The 27771-nt window shown below is 40.4% G+C and overlaps 2 protein-coding genes across 8 annotated transcripts in view; both read left to right on the top strand.

Annotated features, from left to right (window-relative positions):
* The window catches only part of MID2 (midline 2), a 124986-nt gene extending 107657 nt beyond the window's left edge, over window positions 1–17329 (top strand). For 3 of the 4 annotated variants that reach the window (XM_053580216.1, XM_053580215.1, XM_053580217.1), the window contains 5 exons: window positions 567–694; window positions 1929–2162; window positions 9623–9784; window positions 11351–11558; window positions 12507–17329. In XM_053580216.1, the coding sequence (XP_053436191.1) occupies window positions 567–694; window positions 1929–2162; window positions 9623–9784; window positions 11351–11558; window positions 12507–12909 (1135 nt within the window). In that variant the 3' untranslated portion in view covers window positions 12910–17329. The remainder of the gene's footprint in view (window positions 1–566; window positions 695–1928; window positions 2163–9622; window positions 9785–11350; window positions 11559–12506) is intronic. The other variant, XM_053580218.1, reaches the window with a different exon arrangement.
* Window positions 17330–21833: 4504 nt separating this feature from the next.
* Window positions 21834–27771, top strand: part of LOC128578367 (NACHT, LRR and PYD domains-containing protein 12-like) — a 39891-nt gene continuing 33953 nt past the window's right edge. Inside the window, exons 1-3 of one of the 4 annotated variants that reach the window (XM_053580958.1) lie at window positions 21834–21852; window positions 23642–23748; window positions 27494–27524. The gene's annotated coding sequence lies outside the window, so the exon portion shown is untranslated. Of the gene's footprint in view, window positions 21853–22160; window positions 22559–23631; window positions 23749–27493; window positions 27525–27771 lie in introns of those variants that run through there. The other 3 variants (XM_053580956.1, XM_053580957.1, XM_053580955.1) reach the window with 3 other exon arrangements.

Genomic DNA, 27771 nt, shown 5'->3' with positions numbered 1-27771 from the left:
CATGGAATACATAAGAGCACAAAATATGAACCCTGTTCTTGAGTCTCTTATAATTAGTATATCATAACTATAACTATAACTATCATAATTAAAGGATAATAAAATGGAACGTAACTATTGTAAAAGATCAAATAAAGCATGTATATAAGGGAACCTAGCATGTTGGCTTGTTGATTAGCATAAAATAAAGTAGAGAGGGAGAAAAAAAATCTTTCAAACTGCTCTTACAAAGCCTTCAGAGGTTTAGTTTTGATGCTGCCTGCCAGATGGAAAATGATGCAGAAGGGAAAAAATCCTGTATTTACTTCTCAAAATTAAGTCAGGATGGAGGAAGGAGTGTGTTTGAGGGGTGAACATATGTGAATAAATATGGTATAACTCTTAATTGGTTCCTGATGATTAAAATTTAAATGGCTTCCATTGGAAAAGCACATATACAGTGTTTTCACTTAATGAATCAAGCCTTACAAGTCATTTATTTTCACCTTGTTAAACCAGAAATCAAACACTGGATGAAGGTTGCAAACCTATTTTGATGTATATTGATGTACTTTTCTCTCTTTCAGGGTCGCTATGGCAACTGCATCTTCTCAAGTTCTGATTCCAGACATCAATTTTAATGATGCCTTTGAAAACTTTGCTTTAGATTTTTCCAGAGAAAAGAAACTGCTGGAGGGGCTAGATTATTTAACAGGTGTGAAAATACTGTGTTTTCCTTCCCATTTTAATTTTTTTCTTTTGGTGTGCTTTTAAAAATAATCTGAAAAGGATATTTACAATGAAAATGTTTTTATAATCGTTAAAGTGATGCATGTATCTTTTTAGAAAGAATATATTTTAGTTCGTATAACAGAAAATAGAGATGATTTTAAAATCTTTATGGGATCAGACTGAGTATACATTCCAAACTTAAGGGCAAAAACAAGGAAGTGCTAACAGCTTAGTCCTTAGAAGTCAATTGTAATATGTTATTGCTTGTTAAGAATGTTACAGAATGTCCCACATAGATACAGGTACTATCCAAATGGTTTTAAGAGAACTTAGGAATTATTAGATCAGGGAGAAAAGTGTGAGAAATACATGGCTTGCAGACTATTTTAGAAAATGAGAGCTGCAACCAGCTTGTTAAGTGTTGGCTACCTTCAGGATTATTGAATGATCATTTCATGAGAAAAAATACACACAAACTAACTTTTATGCCTTTCTAAATTAGAATAATGACTGTGAATTTTATATTTGCAGCTATTTTGTTAATATATTATCATAGATGTCATTTACTGAATATCTACTTAATGCCAAACATTGTGTATTAATTTTGTATTATTAATCCTTACAGTAAATCTTCCCTATTCACAGACGAGGGAACTCATATTACCTGGCACTTGACTATACTGCCAAAAACATATAATAAAACTTATTTTGAAATAAAAAGCAATGGGTTGAGGGCCATGTATTAAGAACAACTGTGTGACCACTTTGCTCTGTTTTTGTATAAGTGCTTATACCATGTATGGGCAGACTAGACAATTGAGGCAACCATCACAATAATTTGGCTTATATCTTTGCCTGAAACATCTTTATTATTATAGCAAAAGTGGTTTGGGGGAGCTGGAGGTCCCAGCATTTTGCTTTAGGTTGTACGGTTCATGCAACCTAATGATTCTCTGTTAAGAAAACCTCCTCTCTGGTGTAATCCCACCAATCCCCATCTTACAAGGGTATATGTGAAACTTGGTAAACAGTCTGTAAAGGTAGTGAATGATGCCTCATGATCATATCAATGTACACAGCTATGATTTAATAAAAAAAAAAAAAAAAGAAAGAAAACCTCCTCTCCAAGAGATGTTGGGTTAGGCAGGAAGAGTAGTGATTGTAAAATTTCATATGAGAAATTTTGCTTTCCTTACGTTTTCCACCTTTCCTTACAGCCCCAAACCCACCATCTATCCGAGAGGAACTCTGTACTGCCTCCCATGACACCATTACTGTCCACTGGATCTCTGATGATGAGTTCAGCATCAGCTCCTATGAGCTTCAGTACACCATATTCACTGGCCAGGCTAACTTCATCAGTAAGTCATGGTGTAGTTGGGGCCTGTGGCCAGAGATAAGGAAATGTAAGGAAGCAGTAAGCTGCTCAAGATTGGCCGGGGCGCCACGAGGCAAGTGTTTGTAAGACATGTTAGGTTGTTTAGTATAGTGTTTCATAGACAGCGTAAGCTCCCCAGGGCATTGCAAAGACCTTGCTGATGGGTGACAAGCTAGTTGTGTATTTCCTTTCTGGGCAGTCACTGGGGCTACTCCCATTTATTTATGTAATAATCCTTATCCTTTCCTCAATTAGTCCATGTCACTCAGTATTTGTTCATTGCTAGTTCTGTGTGTGTGAGCATCTGCCTCTCTCCTTGACTCTGCTTTCACTTCATTATCATGGTAAAATAGATCATGTTCAGAGACTTCCTTTCCCATACCAATTTGTATCAATGAATGTGGTGACAACCCTCTTGCCTCTGTCAATATTCCCTTTACTCTTTCTCCCTTTCTATCAAGAATAACACTAAATATAAAAACATGTCAGTGGGCCCCAAAAGGAAAGCAGTTAACAAAGAATTTGTTTAGCTCACATGTTACGGTTTCATCTTCTGGTGAATTGGATAAGACAAAGCAGGGTAGGAACTGAACTTCACTCATTGATTGCCAGTCAAGTGGATTTGAGCTGAAAGTTCCCTTCGATGTACTGGGGAAGATGGAAACAAAAGCAGAATTAAAGGTAGATTCAATACTAGAAGCAATTGCCACCCTAAGATCGCATGTACATAGCTACAAATTAGAATTTTCCTTTACCTTTGTGTTGTGCTTTGTGTCTGACTTCAAAGATTGGCACGAGAGGAGATTTTCCAACTAGACCCTCCTGATAGTCTTCCTTTTCCTATTTTGTGACAATTCTGGGGCAGACTTTTGCTTGTGAAAATGGTGGGGTGGGGAGATGAAAGGACATTTGGAGGTCAAACTCTAAAAAACACTTGCCTCATGCAGCTCCAACCTAAGCCACTCGGCCCATGTAGCTGTGTTCCTGGGTGTTCTACAGGTTGTGACATCACGAACTCTAAGGCTTCACCAACATACTTGTTACTCCTACTCTGGGAAGTCTTAGAGCCAACTACTGTGCTTCTCTTCCCTGTTACGGGGATAGCAGCCCTCTCCCAGGAGTTGAGAATAAGCCTGAGAAGTGACAAAGATCAGAAGGTTGTCACCTTTGTTTCCAAGGCTATATAGTGCCCTGTAAAGAACAGCTTAGAGGATAATTCTTAATAGTGATAGGATAATAGCATCTTAGAGTTGGGATGCACCTTAGAAGTTATCTAGTCTAATCTTCTTCACTTCTGCCGGATGCCCAGTAGATGATCAGCCTGTCTGAACTTGAACATTTCCAGTGATAAGGAGGGAGCTCACTTCTAACAAAAACAGCCCATTCAATTGTCGTGCAGCTATAAATAATTGCCAGTTTTTTTTATAAGAGGCATAACTCTTTATATTAGTAAACAATTACATTAATAATTTACATGTGTAGTATGCTTTGTCATTTACAAATATATCCACATACATTATCTCATCTAGTTCCCATGAGTTCTCAGTTAGCTTTGTGAAATAGATGATACTAACTCTGATTTATAGGTGAAGAAAAAGAGGCTCAAGTTAAGTGAATTGCCCAAGGTCACAGAGATACAAAATGATGAAATCAAGATGTAACCCAATCTTGCTAGACTTCAAACTTAATAGTCCTTGAATAAAACCACACCCATCAGGCAGCACCTGTGGCTCAGGGAGTATGGTGCTGGCCCCATATACCGAGGGTGGCAGGTTCGAACCCAGCCCCAGCCAAACTGCAACAAAAAATAGCTGGGCATTGTGGTGGGTGCCTGTAGTCCCAGCTACTCAGGAGGTTGAGGCAAGAGAATCGCCTAGGCCCAAGAGCTGGAGGTTGCTGTGAGCTGTGACACCACAGCACTCTACTGAGGGTGACAAAGTGAGACTCTGTCTCTAAAAAAATAAAATAAATAAAATAAAAACTACACCCATCAGTTAATATTAGTTCTGGCAATTTGTGTTGTGTCTCACTAACAAACCTAATCCATCTTTCATATGATAGTTCTTCAAATAATTTTAGGTAGTTCCTATGACCCTTCTAAAGTTTCTCTTTTCTAGGTTAGACATCTTCAGTTCTTTTTTTATTATTATTATTATTATTATTTACATCTTAGGTTCTTAAGATGCTTCTCATATAACATGGTTTTAAGATCCTTTATTATCTTGGGCGGCGCCTGTGGCTCAGTGAGTAGGGCGCCGGTCCCATATGCCGGAGGTGGCAGGTTCAAACCCAGCCCCGGCCAAAAACCACAAAAAAAAAGATCCTTTACTATCTTGATATCCTTTTTATGGTCACACTCCTGTTTGTCAAAATGGTGTTAGTGGCTCATGCCTATAATCCTAGCACTTTGGGAGGCTGAGGTGGGTAGATTGCTCGAGCTCAGGAGTTCAAAACCAGCCTGAGCAAGAGCGAGACCCCCATCTGGTGCACTCCTATAGTCCCAGCCACTTGGGAGGCTGAGGCAAAAGGATCGCTTGAGCCCAGGAGTTTGAGGTTGCTGTGAGCTATGAGGCTATGGCACTCTACCAAGGGTGACAAAGTGATACTGTCTCAAAAAAGTAAAAATAAAATATAAATCACCATTCACATTCTAATTTTTGACGATTGACCCAACAGCATTCTTTGTACCATTCAAAGAACCCAATGTTGTCCTCTATGGTCTAGGTAGGATCCGGTATTACATTTAATTTTCATATTTCTTCAGGTTCCTTTAATCTGGAGCACTTCCTCACTCCTTCTTTGTCTGTAAGGACATCAACATCTTTAAAAGTACCTTTTATATTGTATTTTATTATACTGTTTCTTATTTTGTGTTTGTCTGATCTTTCCTCATGATTATATTCAGTACAGTCCTTTCTTAGGGTGCTATATCTGGAGGCACATGGTGTTCACTCACTCTTCACTGGTGATAGTATTACAATTTTGATCACCTAGTTAGGTTGTCGGATTTCTTCACTGTGTAGTTACTTCTTTTACTTTTACCACTAATAAGCAATCTGTGGTACTTTAAGACCATGAAGATATCCTGTTTCCTCACCAAACCCATCTCACCTCTACCCTCATTCCGCTTTTAGCATCAGTTAATGATTCTTGCCTGATTCAGTCTTTACTGTGATGATTACAAAATGGTGATTTTCCAGCTGAGTACTTCCTCCCACATTTACAAGGTGGCACTCGGCATTCTATTATAAGCAAGAGCCCTGTCTGGGCGCAGTGGCTCACACCTGTAATTCTAGCACTCTGTAAGGCCAAGACAGGAGAATTGCTTGAGCTCAGGAGTTCTATATCAGCCTGAGCAAGAGTGAGATCCCATCTCTACTAAACATAGAAAAATTAGCCAAGTGTTGTGGCAGGTCCCTGGAGGCTGAGGCAGGAGGATCGCTTGAACCCAGGAAATTGAGGTTGCTGTGAGCTAGACTGCACCAGGACACTCTAGCCTGGGGAACAGAGACTCTATCTCAGAAAAAAAAAAAGAACCCCATTTCCTGTTTCCCCAATTTGCTTATGTATATATCAGTAGGGACCGAAGCATACTCTATAAATTTTTTTACCACTCTTACTTGTTTTGGTGCTCAAATTGTTTCAATTTAGCCTGTGTGAGCCTTTCAAGGTCACCCCAGGGACCTTGTGATATTCTCCCATCATTTTTTTAAGTACTCCTTACTCTCTGGCATAACAGAATGTTCTAGGCTCATTTTTATTTTATCTTGTCCCAGCCTTGAAATCAACTGTCTTTTTTCTTTCTTTCTTTTCTTTTTTTTTTTTTTTTCCAGTTTTTGGCCGGGGCTGGGTTTGAACCCGCCACCTCCAGTATATGGGGCTGCCATCCTACTCCTTTGAGCCACAGGCGCTGCCCTCAACCATCGTTTTTCAAGGAGCCTTGGTTCCTTTTAGTAGGAGAATATTAGAGACAAAGACTTAGGCAGTGTATGTGCACACAAAATCTACATATGCACACATATAATATATAAGCATATATACTTTACATATGTGCACATACACAAACATATGCATGTTTATGGAAGCATAAATTCACATAAATACCTGCAATTCCAATGCATTCATTCCCATAGGTTCTTTCTTGTCTTCCCTTATTCAATATTTGTATGTTCTTCTTCCATAGTATAAACCCTGGGCCCAGTTTCAATATCTATATTTATTTGCTCAATCCTATAATATATTTAAAACAATGTCAGAATTGCTTTGCCCATACCACTACAAAAACAAACCTGCTGACCATACTTCAGGTTTTCTTTCCATATCTTCTCCACGCTCACTGCTTTGGTGTGGTTATGTTATTCATGTGAAGTGCAACTGGGCTCATTTGTTTCAATTTCCCTTTGGTTTTAGTCCCCCACCTTTCCCTTGTGGATTTTAAATCCCTTGGGGATTTAAATTTTTTTTAAATTTTTTTTTATTTTTGCTTTCAGTTTCAGCTTGCTTGTTCATTCTTCTTCGCTTGAAGTTTTCTTTTTTTATTTCTGTTCTTCCTTTAGCGATTCTCTTTCCTTTTGCCTCCCAAGTAGCTGGGATTACAGATGTCTGCCACAATGCCAGGCTTTTTTTTTTTTTAATTTATTTATTTTTGTTGTTGGTAGAGACGGGGTTTCACCCTGGCTCACTCCTGCTCATACTGGTCTCGAATCTCCGAATCTCCAAGCTCAGGCAATCCACCCGCCTGGGCCTCCCACAGCTCTGGGACTACAAGGCGTGAGCCACCACGTCCAGCCGATTTAAATTTTTTTGAATTTATAAAACAACAATTTTAAAAACAACAATGTTTCCCAAAGACAAAACTATACAAAAAAGATATAATCAGAGAAGTGTCATTCCCTCCACATCCTTTTTACCCTGTTCCTCCACCCCTGTCCCTTGTAGGTAACCAGCTTCATTATTTTCTGGTTTATCCTTCCTATTGCTATTGTTGTTTCTTTGTAAATTCAAATAAATATATGTACATTTTATTTGTCTCTCCTTTCTAAACATTCCTTTTTCCTTCTCTTTCCTTCCTTTTCCTTTCTTTTTCCCCTTCCCATTTCCTTTTCTGTTCTTTTTCCTTCCCTTTTCCCTTCCCTTCCATTTCTTTCCCTTTCCTTTTCCCCTCCTTTCTTTCCCTCTCCTTTCTTTCTCCTTCTCCTTCCCACCTCCTCCCCCTCCTCCCTTCCCTTCCCTCCCCTCTCCTCTCCTTCCCTTCCCTTCTCACTTCCTTTAGAGTTTCACTATGTTGTCCACACTAGTGTCCTGTGGCATCAGCCTAGCTCACAGCAACCTTCAAACTCCTGGGCTCAAGCGATCCTCCTGCCACCGCCTCCCAAGTAGCTGGGACTATAGGCACCCACCACAATGCCTGGCTAATTTTTCTATGTTTAGTAGAGACGAGGTCTTAGTCTTGCTCAGGCTGGTCTTGTATTTCTGAGCTCAAGCTATCTACCTGCCTCAGCCTTCCAGAGTGCTAGAATTATAGGTGTGAGTCAACACACCTGCCCTATTTGCCTTTCTTTCTCTCAAAACAAATAGCATACTATCTATGTCTTTTACAATTTACTATTTTCAATTGAAAAGATTTCCTGGAAATCACTCTATATCAGTTGATAGAGATCTTCCTCGTTCTTCTGTTATGACTGCGTAGTACTTCATTGTAAAGGTTAGATTTTTTTTTTTTTTTTGAGACAGACTCTTGCTTTGTTGCCCCTGGTAGTGTCGTGGCATCATAGCTCACAGCAACCTCAAACTCTGGGGCTCAAGCAATCCTCTTGCCTTAGCCTCCCAAGTAGCTGAGACTACAGGGGCCTGCCACGATGACCAGCTGTTTTTAGAGACAGGGTCTTGCTATTGCTCAGGCTGGTCTCCAACCTGTGAGCTCAGGCAATCCACCTGCCTCAGCCTCCCAGAGTGCTAGGATTACAGGCGTGAGCCACCACGCCCAGCCGTAAAGTTTGTTTTTGTATTGTTAGAAGTGTATCTGGAAGATCGTATAGTTTCCTTTTTGTATTAAAATTTCATGTGCAGCTTATAACTTATACTGTGCATTGGAACATAGATAGGCAAGGCCTGAAACTTTGATGCTGGCCCTTTTTCTTATTGTCTTTTCATAAGAATCACTGGGTATCTTTACTAGTTCTTCTTTCTATATCATAGTTGTCCTTCATTATATTTCTTTCTAGTTTTAATTTGGCTTTTCAGTCTTCCCTCAAATTAATTTAAAAACCCTTTGACTTACTGTTTTAAATTCTCAACCTCACTAATTCCTTTAGTAGGGCTGCATAGAAGTGAGTAAATTTGCCACTCATTTCCCTCCTCCTCCACCCTCTATTCTAACTGTGGCTTAAAAGTGGTAAACTGATTACAAAGCAGATAATAGAAGAAAGAAGTCTAGATAATCCACAGACTAGAATGATGGTCTCCCTTTTACAGAAAGCCAGCCAAATGTATGTTTTTAATTATCTACATTTCTCCTGTTTAAGTCAATGTTTAAAGTCTAAAGACTTTGCAAAGCAGAAGCCTAAATCTCTGATCCCCCTACTTAGAAGGGAAGAAGATTCCAGGCAACAGTGTTTCTGGATCATTTAACCCCAAATGAATATGGGAATTAAAGCCAGGAAGGGGTAAAAATGTATAGTGTCAGAGTAAGGAGATGATATCTTCCTTTGGTTATCATGTTGTCTCCTTGGCTTCCCTATGAGACCCTGGAGCCCAGCTATTTTGGGAAGGAAGGGTGAGGATGAGGTGGGAGAGTAGAATCATAAGCCGTGAAAGCCTCACTACCTTACAGAGAGACAAAGGAACATTGTCATTCACCCCATGAATTGTGATATAGTGAAGAGAACACTCTCTAAGATTTTTTTTTTTTTTGTAGAGACAGAGTCTCACTGTACCGCCCTCGGGTAGAGTGCCGTGGCGTCACACGGCTCACAGCACACTCTCTAAGATTTTAAAACACTGGGGTTATACTGTTAGCACCGTCACCAATTATCTGTGGCCTTGGGCAATTACTTTTCTTCTCTCAATCTTAGTTTCCTATTTGTAAAATGAGGGAAATATGATGTCTAGGTGTTCTTTCAGCTCTTGAGTTTCCATGTTCTGTGCTGCTGTGCATAGGACTCCTCCATCCATATAACACCAAACTCAGCTCTCAGAAACATGGACATTTGGGGTAAAGATTTGGAGACTCCATATGACTGATGATTCTGTGACTTTGTATACTTTGCCATGTGTAGAAAATTGAAGTAACCTAACTTTTGCTAGTAGTTGTGCTCAATTGCCAGAAGCAAGGAGCTTGGCATAAATGTAGCTCTGTGGGAGAAAACATATAGTGGAATCATAGTCCTGGTTCATCTCATTATGTCTTTCAAGACTCAAAAGGAAACAAAATGAATTCCCTTGGTGGGGTGGGGCTTCTGATGAATTTTCAGTGTTTTTCACTCTATCTCTTTTACCTGCTGGTTAATGTCTTTGCCTTTCCCCACTTTCCAGGCCTGTATAATTCAGTGGATAGCTGGATGATTGTGCCCAACATTAAACAGAACCACTACACGGTGCACGGACTCCAGAGCGGGACACGCTACATCTTCATTGTTAAAGCCATAAACCAAGCAGGGAGCCGGAACAGTGAACCTACCAGACTTAAAACAAACAGTATGTTGTGGTAGTTTTGAAAGGGAAGATCAGTTTTCCTGCCCATGTCGTGGAGTCCATTTGGCCTGATCAGGCACACACTGCAGTGCATGAGAGCAGTGGTGCTGGGTAGGGGAGTTTTAGTACTGTAGTTTGTGCTTTGGCAGGGGGTTTGTTGGTACCTGTGGGAGATTTGTAAACACAGAGCTATAAATAAAATAACTGGCAGCTTGGAGAATATTAGTGAAGAGTTTTTCTCTGCATACCATCCCCCAGATTTGGGACACAATTGAGTAAAAGATTATTATTCTGCTAATCTAAATATTAGAATCCTACTTCAGAGAAGCCCTATCTGTTAGGAATGTTTTTTACTTCAAATAACAGAAAGCATAGCTTAACTTAGCTTAACAAATAGCATGTGTTAGTAGATGAATAGTATATTTTTTCTCTTCTGATATGCAGCAAGAAGTTTGAAGGTGGCAGGAAGTTCAGGGCTGGTGCAGCTACTCTGTGATGTCATAAATGATGCAGGCTCCTTCTCCCTTTGTGCATTGGCTTATCACCACGTGGTTGCAAATGGCCAATGCAACCTTCAGGTGTCATCTTAACTCTCAGGATAGGAAGCTGGGGTTGGTACACATGATGGTTGTCCCTTTTATCAGAGAAACAGAAACTATCTCAGAAGTTTCCTCTACTCTGTCTGACTTCTGCCTCATTTTAGTAGCTGCTCCTAGTAGCAAAAGAGGCTGGAAGATTGAGTATTTAACCTTTCCAGCCTCTATAGAAAAAGTAGGTAAGAGAGCAAACTTAGGGAATGAGTGTTGTTTTAGCCAATAGTGTCTGTTACAGGAACGTTTTGTATTATAAAGCTCCTCCCATACCCAATAATTGGCCCCCTGGCAACAAGGCTTTTGCCATAATGGTGGTAAGGAATTCTCTGCTGTGAAGGGTTCTATAGAGCAGATATTTTCTCTGATTACTGATTATACAACAGGCATTCTAACAAAGTTGCCCAGTTATATTTTGCTTATATCCCGATCATAAGAAAGTAAAAACCTGTCTTGCTACTGAGCTCTCATTAGTTTTTTAAAAATTTTTTATTCTGCCATCAAGCACCAATACGTCATCAGTCCCTCTCACCTCAAACATTATAACACTCCTTCCTTTAAAATTATACAAATCTCAAACTGCCTATTGACATAAAGCAAAGCTCCTTTTAAATTTGATAATATATGATGAGAGGACAGCTTATTAATGCCTACATGCTTTTAGAATATGACTTCCAGCGAAATGCTCTTAGGAGACATCCACATTTTCTCCCTACAGTGGTAAAATAAATGCCTCCACAAAGGTTGTTTTATTGGAGATTGACCTTTATTCTTATTTTTTTGAAAATTCTGGCTTCTGGTCTGCTTCCTTAATCTAAACAGCAGCTGACTTGTGCTGACCCAAGAATGATTATCATATCTAGGCTACCTTTGTCCAACATTCATAGTCTGGCTCCTCTGGTAGTGGTGGTTCTAGAGGACAAAGGTAAAATTTCCAAATAATTCATTATGCTTTTTCTTTTTTCTACTTTTTTTCCAGGCCAGCCCTTTAAATTGGATCCCAAGATGACTCATAGGAAGTTGAAGATCTCCAATGATGGATTGCAGATGGAGAAGGATGAAAGCTCTCTGAAAAAGAGCCATACCCCAGAGAGGTTCAGTGGCACAGGGTGCTATGGGGCAGCAGGAAATATATTCATCGACAGTGGCTGCCACTACTGGGAAGTGGTCATGGGTTCCTCAACATGGTGAGTGGATCCCATTTTTCTTTACTCTTTTCTCCCCTGTTGTCAGGTTCCTGGGAGATTCAGTTCTTTAGCACAGTCATAATATTAGTAAGTCAAAGTTCAAAGGTATCTGATGAAAACTACTCCTAGGGGGCGGTGCCTGTGGCTCAGTGAGTAGGGCGCTGGCCCCATATACCGAGGGTGGCGGGTTCAAACCCAGCCCCGGCCAAACTGCAACAAAAAAATAGCCGGGCGTTGTGGCGGGCGCCTGTAGTCCCAGCTGCTCGGGAGGCTGAGGCAAGAGAATTGCGTAAGCCCAAGACTTAGAGGTTGCTGTGAGCCGTGTGACGCCACGGCACTCTACCAAGGGCGGTACAGTGAGACTCTGTCTCTACAAAAAAAATAAATAAATAAATTAAAAAAAAAAAACTACTCCTAGAAAGATTTGTTAGCTTTTTAATAAAATCATTGAAAATGTAATGGCCCAGGAATTAGAAATTAACTACATCACTCTAATTGCTAACTTTCCCTGTTTTTTTTTTTTTTTGAGACAGTTTCATTTTTTTGCCCTCCGTAGAGTACCTTGGAGTCACAGCTCACATCAACCTCAGACTCTTGGGCTCAAATGATTGCCTCAGCCTCCCAAGTAGCTGGGGCTACAGGCACTCTCCACAATGCCCATCTATTTTTAGAGACAGGGTCTCACTCTTGTGAAGGGTGGTCTCAAACTCCTGAGCTCAAGCAATCCACCCATCTCAGCCTCCTGGAATGCTAGGATTACAGGTGTGAGCTATTGTGCCTGGCCCTAATTGCTAACTTTCTAAAGCTCTAGTGATACCAGCATTATGCATCTAAATGTAAACATTTGAGGAAGAAAGATGTATTCTTTTCCTCATATTTAATCCTATATGGTGGCTAGCACAACTTAGATCATTTCTAAATGTTTATTTCTCTTTCCTTTTTTGGCAGGTATGCAATTGGTATTGCCTACAAATCTGCTCCAAAGAATGAATGGATTGGCAAGAATGCCTCCTCATGGGTCTTCTCTCGCTGCAATAGTAACTTTGTGGTTAGACATAACAACAAGGAAATGCTGGTGGATGTGCCTCCACAGTTGAAGCGGCTGGGTGTCCTCCTGGATTATGACAATAACATGCTATCTTTCTATGACCCAGCTAACTCTCTCCATCTTCATACTTTTGATGTGACCTTCATTCTTCCAGTTTGTCCAACATTCACAATTTGGAACAAATCCCTTATGATCCTGTCTGGCTTGCCCGCCCCAGATTTTATTGATTACCCTGAGCGGCAGGAATGCAACTGCAGGCCTCAAGAATCCCCCTATGTTTCTGGGATGAAAGCTTGTCATTAAGTTTCAAGAGAGTATATAATTCAGCAGCTCTCCAGTTTAGCAGTTCCTCCCCTCCTAAACCTAAGGTAGTGTTCAATATATGAGATATAAAATAAAGTTCATTTGAAGCATCCAAAAATAACTAGATATTGTAGATTTAATTTTGTGCATTAAAGCTTGTATTTGGATTAATGTATTGAGTTCTCAGAACAAATTATATGAGTAGTCTGGGTTCAAGCCATTGGAGAAAAATTTAGAGAATGCCTCTGTTGTCACTGGAGAATTAACAATTCCTAATGATTTAGGAGTATACATGATACTGGAAACAATTAGTGTAATTCTAGGTAAATAATGTAGAAAAATGCTCTGGACAAGGAGCTAGCCAGCCAGTAAGGGGGCAGTAGTCAGCCTTTCTAGTACTGGCCAGTTTGGCCAAATAGAATTTTGAACATTGTCAAATTATCACACATTGTGTGTCACTTTAGATTAAAAACCTACAATAAAAGGTTTATTGTAAATAAACCATGAATATGTATATATAATATGTAAAGTGAGTTATACATTCATGTGATTGTATAACTCACTTTATATATTGTAGATACACAGTAAACTTTTTAATTTGCTAATTTTGAGTGAAAAATATACTAGAAGGGAAAATAAGTTACACCATCTATTTTCATCCCCTAAAGAAAACATCAAAATCAATCAACATTTCTCTCCTCCCTCCTTCCATTCTTCCTTTCCTCCCTCCCGCCGCATGTATATACATGCAGTCATGACATAAAGAGTGGGAAGAGTTCTAGGTTGGGTGAGGAGGAATTGGGGGCAAGATTGCACAAGGGAGGCAATTTCTGAATAGAAAATTGACCCAGGTAGAAGTGTCCTATGGAGCACCATTTCATTGATGCTTCCTAATAGAGGAGGTCCATCTGAATTGTTAAAAATTCTGTCACAGAATATTTCAAAGAAATACAGTTTTATTACTGTCAAGTACATACATTTATTAGAATTAAGCTTAAAAAGTTGCATAATGGAAGTTCTTTAAGAATTTGTTTTACTTAATCAGTAAGAATGGAGTGTTATAAATGGAACAACTATTTGCATACAAATGTACTTGTATTGTAAGATGAAACACTTCTGAAGTGCTTAAGAATGAATGCCTGAGAACAGTTTGCTTTCTTAAATAGGTTAAATAATCATTCCTCTTGCAATCTTGTTTACACTACTCATTTGCTTAATCAACTCTTTCTGGCAAATGCAGACATAAAACTCACCCCAGTCCTCATCACTGTATCTGAAGGGAATGAAGCTTTATGGCTTGTGATTTTGTTAGTTCTCTGGGGATATCAGAGAACCAGAGCTTTTCTCCTTTCCAGGAGCTAAGTCTGCTTCAAGGAGTCTACTCCATGAGAGTTGTGAAAATATTACAATTACACAATCACAGAGTGGTAGCTGTAACAGTGCCCACAGATTGGACCCTGGAAGCAATGTCAAAATTCCTTCTCTCTTCCTTTCCACCTGCCTGGTGGATGCTCATTTATCGATTCATTCAATAAATGATTAGATGCCAGGTACCACACAGCTGCTGTGGGTGTGCCCTTGTTAATAAAGCACAGTTCCTGCTGCAATTGTCTCCCTATTGTGTAGAAGAGCCAAAATATCTAAATTAATCTGTCCAATAACAGTTACTGTTTGTTCACCTATCATGGACAGAAGGACTGATTGCAGATACAAAAGGAAGGCTCAAACTTACATATCTAGTGCCAAAATTCAGCTTTTATGGTTTTAAAGACCATATGTATGTACTGCCAACCAGAACATAAGGAACCTCAGATTCCTCAGTGCTATAATGGAAAGCTCATAACCTTTGGATTAAAATCATCCTAGTTTATCTGCCATTTATTAGTACTTTGGCTTAGGGCAAGGCCTTCATTCTCTGAGCCTGTTTCCTTTTCTGTAAAATGTCTACTTCACAAGTCTGTTTCAAAGATGTAAAAAAATAGCATGTGTAAACTATCTAGCATAGTTTCTGGCATTTACTAAGTGTGTCATAAATATTAATCTCCTCCCCTATCCCCCAGCACCAATACTGTGTAGCAGTTCTTTAAAATGTGTGCCCTTCATTTCAGTTACTCTGGTCTCTCCCCTATGGCCTATCCTCAAATTCTTAAACAAAACAAATGATTTTTTCCCCCTTCTTACAGCCTTTCACTGACTCCTTAGCACTTGCTAGAAGGTCCCCCTCCTTAGAGTTTGGCTTTTCCTGTCCTTGTTTTATTTTCACAGCTTCATCTTTTGCCACTTTCCCCTAATAGACTGGTTACCGTAGCCAAGTTTATTTAGAAAAGTTGTTCTCTGTGCCTGAAACCAAGACATTAACAATTTTAATACCCAGAGTAAACAAGTGACTTTTCCTTAAATTGAGGGAATAGTGTGAAAATGCTGTAAGTAGGGAACACTCCACCTCCACCCCAGTTAAGTTTCTTTTACCATGACCTTGGCTCTCCAAAGCCAATTTATTTGTGTGTCATTTAGATTTTAGTGTTCTGGGACAAAGCTCTAATTTCCCCACCCTACTTTTGACTCTAGCCTGGACTACCTTTCCCTATCCTTACTGCCTCTCAACCAGAATAATTTCTTGACCCCTTAGACTACGTTCCCCTCTTTGGAGCTCCTATGACACCCTGAGCATCCTCCTCTTTCAGCAATAATCACATCATGTAGCAGTGTTTTTCAAAATGTGGTCCTCAGACCACCTATGTTAGACTCACCTTTAAAACAATTGATTCTGGGATCCAACTTCTGATTAATTAGAATATCTAGAAACATAGGAACAAGCTTCTCATGGTGCACACAAAAGTTTAATGTATGATAATCATCTTCCCTACTAGACTGTGAATATCTTAAGGTTAAAGATTGTCTTTTCTTATTGTATTTTGAAAACCTGGCACAATGTCTACAACAGAGTAGCTGTCTGGCAAATGTTTATTGAATGAATGTATGAACAAACAAATGAATTGTTAATGTTTCCCTCTTGTACTCTGATTTCCATAGTGATGTTTATTATTTCCTGGGCAGAAAAGCTTGGTTATACTATATTTGGGCTGTACTGATATTGCTTTGCAAAAATATCAGGGCTCATACATATGAATGAGCATTGTCTTCCTCAAAAACTTTGGCAGTTATCTTGAGGGATTGTTTTTGCAACATGTGGCACCATTCTTTTTAATATCATTTCAGTCTTTTCAAACTTTGTTCCTTGAAGGTGGATTTGAGTTTAGGCTATAGCCATAAATTATTCAGAGTATGGCTACTGCATAAAGTGAGGAATTAACCTGGGTTTGAGGTAAGCCCTAAAGTTTGACTCTGAGCCAAATAATGAAAAGTGATTTCCAAGATAATAACATGGCAGCAAAGGACATCCATGGAGGTGTGGTGAGTCCCAGATATTTACTTCAGTTAACTTAAGACTTTCATAGAACCCTGGCAATGCCAGGGACTTTAAGAGAAGTCATTGGCTACTTCAAGCTAAAACCAGTTGGACAAAGAGAATAGGACCTATATTTAACATCTTCAAGGAAGGTGACTCCATAAGCTTTTGTTATTGCTTTACTCAATCTATTTTCCACAGCCCTTTCTGCCAGAAAATTATTTTATGTCTGCAATTTATGCTTGTTTCTACTTTTTTATATTGTCTTATTGAAGAAAGCACAATAATCAAAAACAAAGTTAAATCTCTTTCGAGAATATGAAAGAAATTTTAATGCTACATTGAGGTTCTAGCTACTTGTAAGTTAAGAGTAACTGCATCTGGATGTGTTTTTATTATGTAATTCCATTGTGTAGCTTTGGATGCAGTAAAATTCAGATTGCAGCAAAATCACTTATACCTTCTTCCTGGCAAAAACACACTAGGTGAATTTTCTAAGCTTTATGGGTTTACACATTTATATATGACTACCTGGATGGAGCAATCCATGGATGGACTTTTAAATAAGCTCAAGTATTTGATATCCTCTCTTCCAAAGAATGGAGGAGAGGCAGGTAGATAATAACCACTCCTACATTTATTTCTAGCTCCTGAAGTCAATTGCCAATTGCAGCCTCGGAGCCATTGGGCTGTATTTGGCTGTGTATTACAGGTTGGCCAGACTGATTGCCATCATATTAGGCAAAACTGCCTTTTATGGTATGGTCTGCCAGCTTCTGACATATGCTGTATTGTTATTGGCTAGAATATTTATTAGACTATTGTTGGACTATTTTTTATCAAATGCTTTACCCCAGGCCTGTTCGTACTGGGAGCTCTGGACCAATAGTGTCTCTCCTAGTGATAGAATTATGAGCATCTGTGCATTACACAGCCTCATCCCTCTTTAAAATACCCCAGCCCATCCAAAATGCTATATTACAAATTAAATAAATATATATGTATTCATGAGTTCTTGGTTGTCTGACTAAAATTTAATTGGGGGAGGACTAAAAGGAAGATGGCCATAAGTTACTGAAATTGGGTAAGTGACTTGGGGAAACCAATGATCATATAATAGAGATCTGGACAGAGGGGGTGACTTGGGGAAACCAATGATCATATAATAGAGATCTGGACAGAGGGGGTCCAGAGGACCTGGAACACGAGACCAATCCTGAGCACTTTGGTTTCAGGAGCAGGAAAATGTGAAGAAGACTAAATGAAGGTAGAAGAGCCAGGGAAACATTTAGTTTCAGGGATTGGAACAGAAGGTGAGAATTAAAGAACAAGAAAATCTCAGTGCTGGAACCCATTAGTTAAAATTAGGGTAGGACTTTGAGCAAGTGAACTGACTGACAGTTAAAATACCTGGCTTATAGAAGTAGTGTAGAAGGGTTAGTGTAGAAGGGTTAGCCCAGGCTAGAACTGGGCATATCTTAAGGTTGTGGTGGCACGGAGATTAAAGGGGTCATGCAAGTTGAAATGAAGCAGTGCAGTCAAAGATGGCACCTAGGGAAGTGACTTGAAACAGGTCATCAGACAAAGGATCCATAGGAGCTCTAGCCCAAAAGCAAGAGGATTAAAATATAAAGGAGACAAGAGTCTAGAATATCAGGAATTTAATTGAAGAGTATTTTGGGCAAATGCCAAATATGGGGTTATTGCCCACAGTTAAGATTTTAATATATATATTTGTGATGCGATGTTTGGAAAGGCTAGCTCCATTTAAAATGCCATAGTGCAGCAGACATAGGATTCTTTATATTTCCCTAAGTAGGAATAGAATTGGTCCCAGAGTCTCAGTGAAGCTGAGCCTATAAGTGAGGGCGAGGTGGTCTCAGTTATGAAGGTTAGGAGTAGATTGTTACAAGGATACTGAAAATCTATTTAGCATGATAATTAAGAAAATGACTGCTGTGAATTTCCAGGAGTGGAGAATCAAGGTGATCGTCCTATAACTGCTGGGCACTATATACAAATTACAGTTGTGACTGGTTTGGCCTAGTCATCAAGAACATAAGACCACCTGTTATGTTTCTAGTACTCTTCTCATTTTTGTGGGGGATATTAAGATGAAAAAAATTCCCAACATTTATAATGGTGTACCTAGTTCAATACTTCTTCCCAAATGGTTATAGATCTGTGAACTCAAATGGATTTCTCCAGAGCATTTACTGGACCTAGCATGGGAACGTAATAGATGCTTAAATAGAAAGTAGAACCTGGTGAGCAGAATGACAAGTAGGCCACCTTGTATATTGTGAGGTTAGAGTTTAGGTGAACTCACCACCACTTGTCAAATCCTCAGATAAGTAATCCTGGTCCAGCATTCCCATGACTGTTTCTTGCCATTGTTCTTTAAGGCAGGATCCTTCAAAGTTAACAAAATATAATTAATAAATTAGCCATCAATAATGTACTAATGGAGGAATACAGGCAAAATTTACACTCTTATTAAATCCTTACTCTTCTTCTTCCTCCAAGAATTGTTAACAAAGACCTTCTAGCCTTTTGCACTCGGATGTCGAGTGTGACTCAACATGGTTAGCATCGGTAGCAGCATGTGAAATTTATTAGGAAACTAGTACATGATCTTGTTGGAGAATTCAGAGATGGTACACTAACTTCCAGGGGTAGACTATTATCCACTAACTTAGAGCAATGTTTAGATGGAAATCTGGGGTATTTAAAAAATTAAATCCCGAGTAGAATAAAGGAATCGAGAAAAAAGCAAGCAAGTGCAAAGGGTTAGAGAAAATGTTTTTGTTGTCTAACCTGGGGGTGATGAAGCAGGGAGGGCAAATTTCAGACTTTCAGATGTAGAAGGGTCTGCCAACAGGGCCCTGGCCAGCTTGTAGGGGATATATTTTGGGCCAAGAGGGAATCTTTCAAATAATGAGATACAGATGCCAATTCTACTTTCTATAGGGCTGGCCTTGTACACAAAATGTAAAAAGGATCTGCTACTCCTCCAGTCAGATTGAAAGTTCCAGAAAATGGAATTTGGGCTGATTATCCCTTTGATGTGCAGTGGCAGGAAAAAAACATTAAGATCTGTTATTTATTTATTTATTTATTTTTTATCTAGCTCAACTCCCTCAGCGATAAACGAGGGTGCTGTGATATCCCAGAAATGTAAAATTCACAGTAAACAGCTGTCAAACACTTAAGACTAAGGCAAGTCAGAGGCCTGATTGATTCTATAGGTAAATATACAAGGAATCACTTTTAGATACAGTTTATTATTTACACAGTGAAAGAAAAAGAAGTCAAAGATTCCAGCTTCTAGTGGTCTTTATCCTAAATAACAAAAAGGATAACACCAAGACAAAAAGGTGCCAGAACACTGCCACCTGAATTGTGGGGTATCCCATTGCTGAGAAGCCGATTTGGCGAGACTGCAACTAAGTGGCTTTAGAGACTGTAGCTCTATTATTCTGAGGGAAGTGGGTACCTTGTACCTTTATCTGAACTGGGGAGGTGGGAGGCTACGAGGAACTGTCTCATGACAGTCTCCCAGGGGAGATACAGAGATACAAGTAAGAGATGACCTTGAAGCAGCTCCTCTCAGGTCTCCTATCCTCTTGAGCTCTGAAAGGATGACAGGCACTCTAACAACACTCAGATTAGCTCTGTGGTTCAACCCTTTGAATAAAGGACCATTGTGGATATTGCCAGGGTACCAAGGGGAGTTATTCTTTAACAGAGGCTAATTGAAAGTCCAGGTAACTTCCCCAGGTAGAAGCAAAAGGAAGTATAGCTAGGGTCTGTGGAAGAGTCTCATCTCTCCCTCTTCTTTGTTAACTTTTCATTAATGTTGTTTTGTTCTCAAGTATCCTTGGATTGGAGGTGGGGATAAAGCAGGGATTAAAGGAATAATTGGGACATACAATAAATTCAGGCTCTGAAAGATTCAGTACCAAGGCCAGAGAACCCCCAACCTCCAAGTCCTTTGCTATCTCTGGATATTAGTTTTTCACTGAAGTGTATGGATCATTTCTAAGGGCCCTTCCACCCTTAAGAGTATGGATTTACATAAATGCAAATTTAGTGACTGTAATGTCAGAAGCCTATTTTGCATACTTACCCCAAGAATGTTGGGACATCAGGGCAGATCATTAGGAATCCTAAGACTAAGACAAAGAAGTGGGTGACATTACTGTTACTTTAAAATCACCATCGTTTCTCTTTGGGATGACTATCCTTTCCCACATATACTTTGCTTCACTTAGAACTCCCTTGTCAGTCTCCCCCACTTATACTTGCCATCATAATTTTTCAGCTTTCCACTTCAGCCCCTCTCCTTGCATTCTGCTTTACTCACCAACTCTCCCAGATACAAATGATGCTCTAGCTAGGCATGTCTGAGTTTCAAATTTCATGAAACAGTCTTCCATATGTCCACATAAATAACTGCCATAGACATTCCACTCCCTAAAGCAAGAGCAGGTCATTCAATATAGCGACCAAAAGGGCTTCTGTGTGCTTCCTTCTTTAATCATGGACATTTTCCCCCAAATGCCCACAAAATAACACTCCTTCTGGGGCAAAATAGAGGATCGTGTTACAGCCACCATTCCAAGTTATCACTCCAAGTTATCACTCGATCATTCAACGGAAAATTGATAGTTTCTTTGCATAAGGTTCTGGAGTTCAGTGATAAATAAGACTTTTAATCTAGAGGGGTGACAGACGACCAACCAACGAAGAAAACATTTTTTTTCTTTTTTTTTTTTAATTGTTGGGGATTCATTGAGGGTACAATAAGCCAGGTTACACTGATTGCAATTGTTAGGTAAAGTCCCTCTTGCAATCATGTCTTGCCCCCATAAAGTGTGACACACACCAAGGCCCCACCCCCCTCCCTCCGTCCCTCTTTCTGCTTCCCCCCCATAACCTTAATTGTCATTAATTGTCCTCATATCAAAATTGAGTACATAGGATTCATGCTTCTCCATTCTAATCATAGGCGGTATCATTGATTGACTGCTTACAGTATGCTCAGCAACTGAGATGCAGTGACTCACTTAGCCCTTCCACAACCCTATTAAGTAAAGACTACTATTGGCTCCCTAGAAAATGAAGAGTTAATCCCCGCACCCGTGCCCAAACCGGCGATTCCTAGATGCCTTAGCTGCTAGCAAGGATCTTAAGTTAGCCATGGGTGCCTTTGCAGCAAGAAGTTTAAGGCCCAACGCTGGAGAAATGACCTAGTCCAGCGGCTTCTGAAATCAGGGTTAACCAGCAAGGACTTCCAGGTCTTTGCCAAACACCCTCAAAACTGCCCCATGCGGGCTTTTCCCACCACCTTTTTTCTCCCCTTTCCCGGCGGTCCCCCAGTGCCTCCCCTACTTTTAGCCCAGCCCCTCCCTCTGGGCCGCCTCTTCTCTGAGTCATTTCCCCTTCCCCGCCCCAAAGACCTTGGCGCTCTTTCAGAATCCCTACCCCGCTGGCAGGAAGTAGAGGGAGGGCAAACTGGCTTTTGGAACCAGGTGAGCAACTTCCCCAGCGAGGTGAGAAACGCCTCCCTATTCGTCACCGGCACCTCACTACCCAGATTCAGAGGGGCCAGAAATCGAGGGAGTCCCCTAGCGTCCCTGTTACTTAGGGCCCGGTGACCGAGCGTGGGAGGTGCCACACCCCGCCCGGTGTCTCCTGGGATGTGAGGAGCGAAGCTGCGGCCCAGTCAGAGGAGTTTGTGGGTTGCCGCGGGCTCCAGCCGAGTGAGCTCAGCGCGCTGGGGAGGGACCTAGCTGCTGCGGAGCCGGGGGCGTGGGAGGGCCGGCCCCCCAAAGCAGCCACTGAGAGAAGAGAGAGGAAATAGCTCCCCGGGACGCGTGCTGGGTAGTTGAAGTGAGGCGGGACGCGTGTGTTTGAGCGTAGAGGGGCAAATGTGGGTAGGCACGTGTGTATAGGAATGCGTGTGAGTGTGTAGGTGCCTGGGGGAGATACATGGTGCGGACTTAAGATCGAGCATATATTTAGCAACACGGGCGTGCCTGTGCAGGGACGGATGTGCGTGTGGGAGTGAGCATGTGGGGGTTTATATGCTTGTGCGTGGGGTGCGTGCGTACGTGGGGGTGCGTGCGTGTGGGCGTGCGTGTGAGGTAGGGGAGAACTGAAAGGGAGGCGGACTGACGGTCCGAAACGGACTGGCGGTCGGAGACGCGACTGGTGCTGCGTGCGCGCGCGACCCAGGTAAAGATGCCGCGGAAGCTCTCGCTGAACCTCTTTTTTCGAGGCGGGCGGGTGGATGGAGGCGGACCCCTTGAAAATCTGCGAAAGATTATTGACCGTTTCCTGAGGAAGAAATGCCCATGGGTCGCAGAATACCACTCGTAGATCCTAGATTATGATTTAAAGAGAAGACCCAAATAGTTTACTTTGATAACTGGCAATGTCTTTTGATTCTGTGAGATCAGAAACGGAACGGGTGATCTTTCTGTCGGCCAGTCTGGCTTGGTGTGGCTTTGAGGCTACTTTGCTGCTCTTGTGGGACATGGTGCCTGCGGAGTTGAAAAGGTATATAATACAGCACTCCCCAGAGTAAGATTGCGAAGGATGCCTGTACTCTTGCTGGTCAGCTCCCTCATATATCTAGTGCTTTCTTGTGTGACTTCCCTCCCCTCCCCCCAAGCGTCCCGGCAGCCCGTGAGTAGTGTGGGGAATCTAAGGTTGGGACTTTGCTGGGTAAGTGAGTAAGAGGAGACCAGCAGACTTGGGGTTTGATCCTATCTTTACCATTAACTAGCAAGTTTCTCGATCTACTCAGAGCTCACTTTTCCTCATTTCTAAAATGGATTGGTCACTGGAAGGGTAGTTAGAGGTGTGAATAGGACTATAAATTTCTTTTCTTTTTTCTTTTTCTTTTCTTTTTTGAGACAGAGCCTCAAGCTGTCGCCCTGGGTAGAGTGCTGTGGCTTCACAGCTCACAGCAACCTCCAACTCCTGGGCTCAAGCGATTGTCCTGCCTCCGCCTCCCAAGTAGCTGGGACTATAGGCACCCACCACAACGCCTGGCTATTTTTTGGTTGCAGCCGTCATTGTTGTTTGGCGGGCCCGGGCTGGATTCGAATCCGCCAGCTCACGATATGTGCCTGGCGCCTTAGCTGCTTGAGCCACAGGCGCCGAGCCAGGACTATAAATTTCAAGCACGTGGGAAACGTTAATAGGTGGCAGCATCGCTGAAAATGCGTTTGTGGGTATGTGTATTTGCAGAGAGGTTAAAGTAAAAAATTTCTGAGTGTCTTAAATTACTGACTTATTTTTAGTTTCTTGTAGGCACACCTAGTTCTGCTGTCCTGAACCAAAGCCCCACTGAATTCACCTGGTAAAGTCACACTTGTGAATTAAGTGAGACTTCACTTTGAATTATTCTTCGTCTTCAGGTAGGTAATGATTAGTCCATCATCACCTCTCACCTCGATTGTTACCTTGCTCTCCAATCCTTCACACTTGCCTGTTTCACCTTTTTTCATCCCCCATGTTGCAATCAGAGCTATCCTTCTATCTGAGAGGCAGACATAACCTACTGGTTTGGAGCACAGAGCTTGGAGTCAGACGTATCTCCTTCAGATCTCAATTGTACCCTGCTCCACTACTTTCCAGCTGTGTGACATTGCACAGGTTACTTTGCTGCTTTAAAAATACCTTTCCTTATCTGCTGAGAAATGTCTACTCAGATCCTTCGCCAGTATTTTAAATTGGATTATTTTCTTTTTTTTCCTGCTGAGTTGTCAAAGCTTTTATATAGGGTGACCGTAAAGTTCATGTAAAATTTAAAATAGTTTGCACTCTTGCATGGAATAGATTTCCATTTTTTTGTGCCCTCTTCAATTTCTTTCACCAATGTTTCATAGTTTTCATTACAGAGTTCTTTCACTTCTTTGGTTAAGTTTATTCCCAGGCATTTTATTTTACTTGTAGCTATTATATATGGGAGTACTTTTTTCTTTGTTTTCTTTTTTGTTGTTGTTTTTGTTTTGTTTTTTTCAGATTGTTGACTCATGGCATATAGACATTATACTAATTTTTGTACGTTGATTTGGTATCCTTCAACTTTACTGAATTTATCAGCTCAGTAAAAGGGGACAATGGTTACATCAACCTCAAAGGTTTTGTGAGGCGTTACAGAAGTAATGCATATAAAGTGTCTCATAGTAACTGCTCAATAAATGGTAGATTTAGAATGTTAAGGACAGTGAGGCTCTTAACAAGAGAGTGGTTGAAGTGATGCACCATGGCACCTAGAGAATAGGAAATAGAGTCATGACATGGTAAAGAGCTGGAGAATGAGAGAAATGAAAGGATAGGAGATCTCAGTGAGAATGAGGAGTGTGTTTTCTGAGTACCAAGAAGTAAGAGGGTTAGCAGGTTCTAGCCAGAAATTGGGGTAGTGAAGTTCAGGAATTCTAAATTGTATCAGGTCCAGTGTTTATTGGATGGTTTAGGACAATAGTGGCTAGAAACGGCGTGTGAAGTGGCATGTAGTCAGAGATTGTTGAAGTAAAGGAGATCAAGTACAGTGAGACTAGCATGTTGGGTGAGTTATCAACAGACATTGATGTTGCTTATATGATGGCAGGGTTGAAATGGTGAGGAAAATAGAGCCAATGCAAAAGCCAATGTCCGCCCTGATTAGCAGGAAACAGTCATTTATTTCACAAGTATTTGCTGAGCTCTTACTAGATGTCAGAATGTAACAAGACAGACAGTTCTTCCTGCTCTTAGTGGAGTTGACAGTCTAGTAGGAGACATTAGTAATCCTCCCTATAATTAGAAAGCTGCACACTGTGGTAACAGCTATTAAGGAAAAATAAGTGTTCTTTAAGTGCTTATAAACAGGGGATCTGATCCTGTCTGGAATGTCAGGGAAGGCTTCCTTGAAGAAGTGATGAGAACTGGATAAATTGGGGTAGATGGAGATAGATGATGGGTGGGTAGAGGAAGTGTTTTGCCTGTGCAAAAAACTATGGTCAGAGCATACTAAACAATGCTCTAGTCTAGCTGTAGGAGAGTAATTTGAACTGAGGCTGGATGACAGCTCTATTAAGTATTTAAGGCTAAATACTAGGAGCAATGGGAATATTCCCATTAGAAGGGTTTGATTAGGTTAATGACATAATTAGCTTTCTCAGTATCTGTGTGTTTGGATCTTGAGTAATAGCATAACATTTATTATAAAAAAGGCATCACAGAAGTATATAGGGTAAATTGTGAAAGGCCAATGTATGTGTATGTTAGTGTATGTGTGACTGTGTATATATGCACACATGTTTGTAAAATGCATGTGTATAATACACAGCTATGATTTAATAATTAAAAAAATGCATGTGTATAATCTGTAAACACATAATAAATGTATACCTATATAATATATTAAAAATGGTACATACCATTTTACCATTTAAATTTTAACTGGCCAGGAGTGGTGGCTCATGCCTGTAATCCTAACACTCTGGGAGGCCAAGGTGGGTGGATTGCTTGAACTCACAAGTTCAAGACCAGCCTGAGCAAGAGCGAGACTCTGCCTCTAAAAAATAGCCAGATGTTGTGGCGGGTGCCTATAGTCCCAGCTACTTGGGATGTTGAGGCAAGTGGATGACTTGAGCCCAAGAGTTTGAGGTTGCTATGAGCTATGACACCCCGGCACTCTATCCAGGGTGACAGAGTGAGATTCTGTCTCAAAAAAATTTTTTTTAACTATACAGTAGTCATATTTTCATCTCCATATATAGAGACCCACCTCATTCCTAAGGGTTGCATAGAATGCCATGTTATGGATGCATCATGACTTCTTTAACTATGGTCCTGTTGATGGACATTAAATTTGTTTCTAATTGTATATTAACTTTGCAGTGTGCATTTTATAAAATTTTCTTTCTTCCCTAATATTATATTTTATTTATTTATTTATTTTTATTGAGGCAGAGTCTCTCTTTATCACCCTCTGTAGAGTGCCGTGGCCTCATATCTCACAGCAACCTCAAACTCTTGGGTTCAAGTGATTCTCTTGCCTCAGCCTTCCCAGCAGCTGGGACGACAGGCAGCTACCACAACGCCTGGCTATTTTTTGTTGTTGTTGTTGTAGGCCCAGGCTGTGTTCAAACCCACTAGCTCCAGTTCATGTGGCCAGTGCCCTAACCAGTGAGCTATAGGTGCCCCCGCAATATTATATTTTAGATATATTTTTTTAAAATTATACATAGAATACATGAGGAATGCATAAATATTTTCTTACAAAATTATAAAAATATGTAACAATGAAACTAAATGCTTACATAGGCCTTACCCTGTCCAGCATCATTGTAAATGCTTTATTTGTTTATTTATTTATTTATTTTTTGGACAGAGTCTCACTCTGTCACCCTGGGTAAAGTACTGTAGCATCATAGCTCACAGCAACCTCAAACTCTTGGGCTTAAGCAGTTCTCTTGCCTCAGCCTCCTGAGTAGCTGGGACTGTAGGCACTAGCCATAGTACCCAGTTTATTTTTCTATATTTAGTAGGGGGGGGGGATCGCTCTTGCTCAGGCTGGTCTTGAACTTCTGAGCTCAAGCAATCCACCTGCCTGGGCCTCCCAGAGTGCTAGGATTATAGGCGTGAGCTACCACGCATGGCCCATTGTAAATGCTTTAAATAGATGAGTTCATTTACTCCATGAGATAGGTACTGTTATATTTTCTACCTTACAAATGGGGATACTGAGGTACAAAAAATTCAGGTAACTTGCATGAAATCTTACAGCAAGTAATTGTTGGAGCTGTGTCCTTAATCACTTCCTTATCTTCCTTCACCTCTATGCCAAACCACCACTTCAACGCAAATTTAACAACTGTTCTTAATTTCATTTGCAACTTTATCTACATATATATAAACAAATACAAAATATTTAGTTTTGTTTGGTTAGTTTGCTTTTTACATAATAGGTTATTACTGTGTTATTCCTCAACTAGCTTTTCCCACGTAACACTGTGTCTTTTATTTTTTAATTACTTGTATTTTCATGTTAAAAGATTAAAACAGGGTATATAGGCGCTATGCTGTATCACTGTACACAGGTATAGACAGAGCAAATCTTGTAACTTACCTTTTCTGCTCCCTCTCTGTTTGTCATCCCTCTAAAACAACAAGAAAAAGAAAACAGACAACTGTCCACAGTTTGGTATGTATCCTTACAGTCTTCCTTCTGTGCATTGTGTGTGATTAAGTAAGTACTTACACATATATATAATTTTTAGTATAACTGGACCCATTCATATTGTTACGCAGCCTTTAATTATTTCTTATTTTTGATTTAAATATACATATGGTACATTAATACATTTTTCTTCTGAAAGATTAGAACATTACAGGGAAGTCTAAAATCTCCTTTGATCATTATTGATCTGCTTCCTACCTCCTCCATTCCC

The sequence above is a fragment of the Nycticebus coucang genome, chromosome X, assembly GCF_027406575.1.
Source record: "Nycticebus coucang isolate mNycCou1 chromosome X, mNycCou1.pri, whole genome shotgun sequence".
Taxonomy (NCBI): Eukaryota; Metazoa; Chordata; class Mammalia; order Primates; family Lorisidae; genus Nycticebus; species Nycticebus coucang.
Note: the sequence above shows the minus strand (reverse complement) of the source record. Positions and strands in the feature narration are given on the sequence as shown.